Source organism: Pinus tabuliformis, chromosome 6, assembly GCF_031772625.1.
Source record: "Pinus tabuliformis cultivar Carrire ecotype Pingquan chromosome 6, CPIR1, whole genome shotgun sequence".
NCBI classification, from domain to species: Eukaryota; Viridiplantae; Streptophyta; class Pinopsida; order Pinales; family Pinaceae; genus Pinus; species Pinus tabuliformis.
The window spans coordinates 1,757,821,225-1,757,829,650 of NC_142292.1; the positions used below are offsets into that span (position 1 = coordinate 1,757,821,225).

The 8,426-nt window shown below is 46.2% G+C and overlaps 1 protein-coding gene across 1 annotated transcript; it reads right to left on the minus strand.

The window, feature by feature from the left end:
• Window positions 1-7,539: 7,539 nt before the first annotated feature.
• Window positions 7,540-8,217, minus strand: LOC149265964 (uncharacterized). Its single transcript, XM_089406671.1, has one exon. The coding sequence runs from the start codon at window positions 8,215-8,217 to the stop codon at window positions 7,540-7,542; it is 678 nt and encodes a 225-aa protein (XP_089262797.1).
• Between the last annotated feature and the right edge of the window lie 209 nt (window positions 8,218-8,426).

Here is an 8,426-nt window from a genome sequence, read left to right on the forward strand (position 1 = left end):
GTGCGTGAAGAAGTGTGGTGCATAAAATGTAAAGGCCAGGGCCACGATAAGGATCACTGCCCAGTATTCGCGAACTATTTGGCAGGAGGGGGACCAATGTCGTTGAGACCAGAGGCACAGGCAGGGCCAAGTGCAGCACCTACGCTCTAGTGTGTGATCTGTCAGGTGGGAGGAAAGCACACAATAGACAACTGTCACCTATTGCAGAAGTATACACAGACTCTACAACAGCTGTTTTGTAATTTCTGTAGATCAGTGGGCCACGATGAGCAGACATGTCAGAGTTATGAGCTAATGATGGATAGGACCCCAGCTTATCAAATGTAGGCAGAAAAGCGAGGCCTCGATCTAGCTACAATAATAGCGCTTGGGGGATTTCAAGGGCAAGGACGAGGCCGAGGAGGAATGGGGCCCAGAAGGGGCCGCAGGCAGCTAATCTGATACAATTGCGGAGGACCAGGGTACAACACTCATGAGTGTACCAATCTAATGAGAATATCTTGTCCGTATTGTGAGAAGTTTGATCATGAAATGATAGATTGTCCGACATTGATCGCACAAATGCGCGAAAAAGGGGTGCTACAGCCTACTTCGACTCAAAATATCCAAATGATGAGGTCCGAACCACGCGAAGAAGACCCCAACGTGAATATGATGCTCAGAAGTGGCGCGACCATAGGGGAAGATAAGGGGAAGAAGCCTGAGGAAGATACATGGGTTCGCAAGGCTCCTACGAAGGAACCTGAGTTTGACTTGGAGCGCGCGAGGGAAACGTTTATGGAAGCTAAGAAGAGCTTCACGCAGGCCTCTACTTCAGGTAGTAAGGATCAACCAGAGCCGGGAATGGATCCTTCTATGCTTACTACCTTTTTAGAGATGTGCATGAAGCTACTATGTGACAATAAGGCGGTTAAAGGATTACAGGAGTTGATAACTAGGTGCGCAGGGTCAGGGGAACCGGGCGTAGTTCGGCAGCTATGAAAGCATGCATTGCGCACTGGGAGGGAAATGTGGTTGACAATGAAAATTGGTGAATATGAGATGGATTAGGTCATCCTAGACCTGGGCTCGGACACGAATGTGTTACCAAAGCAGACATGGGAGCACATGGGTAGGCCCGCATTATAGTGGTCTCCTATCTAATTACAGATGGCGAACCAACAAAAGATCATGCCCATGGGAAGATTGCAAGGGGTAACAATGGATATCGAAGGGGCAAGCACGCACACTGACTTTGAGGTAATAGAGATTGTGGATGATAGTAACCCTTACCCCGTGTTGTTAGGGATAGACTAGGCCACAAATATGAATGGAGTCATCAACCTAAAGAAGCGGAAAATGATTTTCGAGAAAAAGTCCCTACGCGTAGTAGTTCCGTTAGATCCAGTTGAAGGAGAGCACTACACTGAACCCGCGCGCGACGATGAGCTGGATTGTATCTACAAGATAACTGCACGAGACCTAGATTGGCTAAATCTAATTGTAGATGGAAGGGTCTGGTGCGAGCGTGCAGGTTCCTGCCCTTTGGATTCATATGAAGAAGATGAATGCTAGCAAAATCAGTTGAGCGAAGCGACAATGCTAAATTGTAATATGATTACTAAATCACTGTATTGCGTAACAATGTAGGTCCGAGATCTATCGACTTATGATGGATTGACAGTGATAGATGAATTCTTGAACAAGTTTGAGAGCGCAGTACCTAAGCAACAACGGTTCGATGCATTGAAGTGGGTGCTGTGTGTGACACCTGCGTGTTGGTGGAGAACACATCAAGGAAACTTTGAAAACTGGCGCCGCTGTAGCATGATGATGAAGCTACGGTTTGGCAAACCGGAACTATGAATAACTGAGAAATACGATGGAAGTGATGACCCGTGCACGCACCTCACAAAATGTACCAAAGGCTATGGAGAAGAACCTCAGCCTGAATGGGTACACTTATTCTATCATACCCTGGATGTCATCTCGAGGAACTGGTATACCGAGACCGAACTCTGACATGGTATGGGCGAATGGGATGTCTTACACGAGGGATTCTTGTTAACATTCTCGTTTGAAGACCCATGGGCATATATTGTTGACGATGCCCTGCAAGCTGTGAAAGCCGCCATTTTCAAAATACCACAGGAACCACGGGAAATAGTTCAACCGGTATAGTCACCTCAGTTAAGCCATGCCTAGAATGTTACAATCTACAAGTGGATGATGATGATGATGACCCTTGAAATATTAATATTCCAAAAACTGAAGGGAGTCACGAAGTTAGAGGACCATCAATCGAGGACCCTGACATCACCGCGCCGCTGAAGACAAAGCAGGTAAACATTGGCACAAATGTGGTGCCGAAGTACGCAACGCTTGGGGACTATTGGGATGATGCCACGGTGGATAAGGTCGTCGAGTTACTTCGCGAATATAAAGATTTGTTCCCGACCAAAATCACAGAGTTAAAGGGGATCCTTGGCGACTTAGGAATGATGAAGATTACTCTGAAATCGAACGCGAAGCAAGTTAAGAAGTGACCTTACTGTTTGAATCTGAAGTATATGGAAAAGGTCTGCAAAGAGTTGGAGAAAATGTTGGCAGCAGGAATTATTGAACCAGTGGAAGAATCCGACTGGGTGAGTCCTATGATAGTGCAGGAGAAAAAATAGAAGGGCGAAATTCGAATCTGCATGGACCTCAGGAAGCTTAATGACGCTTGTGTTCATGATCCATTCCCGACACCGTTTACAGATGAAGTATTGGAGAATGTTGGAGGACATGAAGCTTACTCATTCACGGATGGGTTCTCAGGGTACCATCAGATCAAGATCGTGCTGGAAGATAGGAGCAAGACAACCTTCGTGACCGAATGGGGTTGTTTTCAGTACATTGTTATGCCCTTTGGACTGAAGAACGCGCCAGCGATATTTTCGTGTGTAGTGGTGGCCGCGTTCAAGGAGTTCATCCACAAGTTTTTGGAGGTCTATTTTGATGATTGGATTGTATTTGGGTTAGTTAAAAACCATATAGCGAGCTTACAGTTGATGTTGGATACTTGTCGACGACACCAGATTGCACTGAATCTTAAGAAGTGCACCTTCCTCATCCCCTTTGGAAATTTGCTTGGCCATGTGGTCTGCAAACAAGGCCTGATGGTGGACCCTGCGAAGATTGCTGTCATTCTTAATTTGGAAGCCCCGCGAAGTGTCAAACAACTACGCACCACGTTGGGGCACACTGGATACTATCGGAAGTTTATTAAGAGCTATGCACAAATCATAACACCGATGGAACAGTTGTTGAGAAAGGACGCTACATATTGTTGGAATAATGATTGTAAGAAAAGTCTGGAGGTTCTTAAGGAAAAAATGGCATCCGCTACCATTTTGGTTTTCCCAAAATGGGACATCAAATTTCATGTACCTGTTGATGCGTCGTGTATCGCGCTGGGCACTGTACTCATGCAGGAAGGTACAGAAGGCATCGATCACCCGATCGCGTTCGCAAGTCGGCGGTTGTCCAAAGCCAATGATAACTACTCTACTACTAAGCACGAGGGACTTGCAATGGTATACACGCTCTAGAAACACCGCCACTATATACTTAGTGGGCACTTCAAGATGTATACTGATCATTCCGCGTTGAAATACCTGGTGAACAAGCCTGTGTTGGGGGGTGCATATGTAGATGGTTGTTACTATTTCAAGAGTATGACTTCGAGGTCATCGTAAAGTCAAGACGCTTAAATGCAGGACCAGATCACCTATCACGAATTGAGAATGGTGAGGAGCCAACAAATTTAGAGGAAGGACTACCTGATGCACAACTCTATGTAGTGCACGTCGCGGATGGCCACTTTGAAGATATAATCCATTTCTTAACTACAGGGACCATGCCATAGGGATATTCAGTCCATCAAAAGAAATAATTGGTGGTACGCGCGACAGATTTTTCTGTTATCGCGGGGCACGTCTACAAAATTGGAAATGATGAAATATTACAAAGATATGTACCTGAATTTGAACGAGGGTAGATCCTCGCAGAAGCACATGGGGGGGGGGGGGGGTGCTGCAGGAGGACACTATGCGGGATGGGCAACGACACAGAAGATTCTTCGTGCCGGACTATGGTGGCCAACTCTACATCAAGATTCGAAAGCGTACTGTCGGGCTTGCGACGTATGTCAATGGACTGGGAAACCATCGTGAAGGGATGAGATGCCACTCAATCCACAGATGACGCTACAACCATTCAAAAAATGGGCGGTAGACTTTGTGGGGCCCATCAAACCTCAAGGGAAGACGGGTGCGCGCTATATCATCACCGTGATAGACTACCTGACTCGATGGGCAGAAGCACAACTGGTTAGTAGGGATCAGAAGAAATAATTGGTGGTACACGCGACAGATTTTTCTGTTATCGTGGGGCACCTCTACAAAATGGGAAATGACGAAATATTACAAAGATATGTACCTGAATTTGAACGAGGGTAGATCCTCACAGAAGCACATGGGGGGGGGGGGGGGGGGCTGCAGGAGGACACTATGCGGGATGGGCGACGACACAAGATTCTTCGTGCCGGACTATGGTGGCCAACTCTACATCAAGATTCGAAAGCGTACTGTCGGGCCTGCGACATATGTCAATGGACTGGGAAACCATCGTGAAGGGATGAGATGCCACTCAATCCACAGATGATGCTGCAACCATTCGAAAAATGGGCAATAGACTTTGTGGGGCCCATCAAACCTCAAGGGAAGATAGGTGCGCGCTATATCATCACCGTGACAAACTTCTTGACTCGATGGGCGGAAGCACAACTAGTTAAGGACTGCACGGCCACTACAGCTGCAAAATTTTTGTTCAACAACGTGTTAACATGGTTTGGATGCCTGAAAATTCTAATGAGTGATCGTGGAATGCACTTCCTAAATGAAACTATTAGCACACTCATTGAGGAGTTCCAGGTGTATCATCAACAAAGTACACTGTACCACCCACAAGCTAATGGGACAGTAGAAGCATTCAACAAGATTCTAGAGACTGCATTGACCAAAGTATGTAACACGCAGCGAAACGATTGGGACTTGCGCATACCTGCCGTCTTATGGGCATACAGAACCACATGCAAGAAATTGACGGGTCAGACACCTTTCAGGTTAGTCTACGGCACGGAAGCCGTCATGCCAATGGAATACATTGTACCCAGTTTACGAATAGCAGCGATGACAGGCATGGCAGACCGTGAAGCCTTGGAAGAGAGGCTCGCACAACTAGAAGAAATTGAGGAAGAATGGTTTCTGGCAGGATTCCATCAACAGGTACAGAAACAGCGCGAGAAAGCTTGGCACAATCGTCATATCAAGTTGCACACATTTAAAGTGAACGATTTAGTATTTTTGTATGATAGCAAGTTCGAAAAATTCCCTGGAAAACTTCGCATGCATTGGTTGGGACCATATGTGGTGAAAGAGGTCACAGACGGAGGCACAGTCCATCTCACCAAGCTTAATGGAGAGCCCTTTCCAGGAAGAGTAAATGGAAACCACCTGAAGCCCTACACGAGTGGGCTGGCTGTCTGACTAATCGACCGAAGCACAGTCTCAGTGCTCCAAGTAGTTGAAAGAAGGCGCGGGACTATAAACGAGTCTGCAGGAGAGCTGCGTGGAAAGAAGGTTCCGCGTAGGGCAACTCTATCGCAAGAATCATGGTCGCGCATAAGGGGCTGTGCTGCTGCGCGGACAAGCAGGAAAGTGACTGTTGAGGTCACTGTTCATGACAATATGGTCAATTTATGACAACAAGGAGTGGACGATGGGCAATTAAGACACGGAGTCAGAACTAGATTTGAAACGATCTGCCACCAGTGTCGCATTAATGAGCCAGAAAAGTGGGGAACGGTCGAATTTGAATTTGGGCAGGCCTATAAATCACAGCTGGTCATCCACCGAATAAACCGTGGCATCTTGAGACTTAGGTTATTGTGCTATCCAATAGGTATGGACCCGTCGAACTTCGCCACTTTGAGAGTAAGCCATGTGGTTGCGACATTAGAGACACAAGACCTTCGGGACGGCGTAATGTCGACAGCCAAGGCCACCGTGCCGAGTCCAATGTCAGCAGTGGCAGATGTACCGAAAATTCCCCAACGGATAGCAGGACCGGTCTGGATGTTGCCGCAAAACCCGCAGTCTGGTAAGCGGTCTATGAAAGATAAGGCCAAGACGGTGAATCTTGGGATAAAAGATAGAATTTCGTTGAAAAGTGCGTACCTGGGCTGCGTGCCCACAACAAAACTTGAAGATTGGGACCTCATGGCAGTAATAACTCTCTTGCAAAATGAAACACAAGCTTCAATAGACATTGAGTATACTGGACCAAATATCGCAAGCTTGCTGCTCTTGCACAAAAAGTTCACGCATTTGACCTCTTAGCTAGAGCTAAAATCCTATGAGGGGTCACTCTTTGTTAACCTAGCAGAGCAGAAGGAGCATCATCAGTTACGCAAATTAATAGGGGCAATGGAGGAAGAACTTGAAGAAGCGTTGCATGAGGCAAGGATGGAGCAACAAATTGTAGTTTGTCACTCATAGGGATGGTGAACTGCGAAGCCTTGGTAGCGCGCCTCGCCACACTGACGAATGACTCGGGACAAGTCACGATGATTGTGTTAGGGGCCTGTTGGGTAGCAGATCCCCCGCGTAACAGTTTTGGGAGTTAAAGCCCACAATTTTGGGTAATGGCATTGTAAAGGCTCCGCAAAGTGTGTGGAGCATGGATTGTAATAAGTCAAGTCAAAGGGTAGTCCACACTAAAATATTGTAATTTAATCTAGAAGGTGTCGGTCGCAGACCATGGGAATGTATAAATAGAGCGAGGCTCTAAGTGTAGAAGGTAGCTTTGGTTTTAGATCTTAAGTGTATGGGTTTCTGAAAGTAATATTCGATCGGAGTCTGTAAGTCCATGTCGCAGGTCATAGTAGTAAAAGAAGCTCTGCCACTGTGTGCGCAGAGGCTTGGTAGAGTCCGTAACTATGTGCGCGGACCCCTGCAGCTATGTGCGCAGGGTAGGAAGTGGATTGTAACTGGAAGAAGCATTAATAAAGATAAGTTGGTTTTGGAATATCACACATTTGTTGCTCTGTTTCTGTTTATGCATCTGTTTACAGTTTATGATTGCGCGAATGTCTATTTATGTTGAATGGTAAAGGAACGCATTGGGCCCACTTAATTTAATTCAAGATCCATAATACTAATAAGCACTGTAAAGGGTAAAGAACAGACACGCTCGTCATCCAAGCCATGCGAAGGTAGTTGCATTGAACAGGAAGTTGCGCACAATGCATAGGACTGGTTCGCGGACCTTCCAGACTTCATCTAGACATCCCTAGGGTGCGGAAACCTGGTTCCAGCACCCTCCCATACTACCTCGGGTGAGACCTCATTCCGCGATTCACGGACTGTTGCCGAAAGGGCCGATAGTTTTGGGATTTGTTTGGCTAAAATACTTATGAACCTGGTTCAGGCCCCAATAAGCCAACAGTGCCATTGTTCACCCGTCCAACCTCGGGCTTTTATCACCATTAAATGATTTAAGGACCTCAAGAAATTCTTCCTCAGAGACACTTTTGTACAGTGCATCATTTGATTCTTGGTCATACATAGTCGGGAAATGTTCAATCCCCCATATGAGATCTTTGACAACAATGTTTTCATTACGGCCATATGCCAATTGGAAATGTGAGGTCGTGGCTTTGGAGATCTCCTCCTGAGACTGGATATATTTCCCATCTACATCATTTATCCCCCATATAGTATTTTCATTGCGCCTATGGTTTGCGAAACAGTGGAAGAATTTGGTATTTTTGTCCCCTTCTTTAATCCAGATAGCCCGACTCTTCAAACGCCAAGTGGCTTCCTCAATAGCTAGGAGATTTTTCCTTTTTAATTCCAGGGCCAGTATGTGTGAACGAGTAGCTTCAGGAAGATTGTTTGTGGCCATCAAAGGGAGAAGAAGGTCTAGTTCACATTGTATATCCTTTATTTCTTTTTGCACAGCCTTGTTTTTCTTCTTCTGCCAGATTTTGACCTCCCCGCGGAGGGTCTCCAGTTTGTCCAAAATGTGAATCATAGGGGAAGGTCCTTTATCACTTTTGCGGCACCATGTATCCCTTACCAGAGTGTTAAAATTCAGATCATCTAACCAGGTTCTGTTAAATTTAAATGGCATGCCCAGTCAAACATTCGACCTCCTCCATTCAAGTGTAATAGGTCTGTGGTCTGATAGAAAGTTACTGATAGTCTCCGCATGCACATCTCCCAGACGAGCAACCAACTGCTCGTGCATTAAAAACCGATCCAATCTCTTAGCGACATACACCTCACCAGCGTGACCATTGTCCCAAGTGGGAGCCATTTCATCTAGGCAAATATCCACAA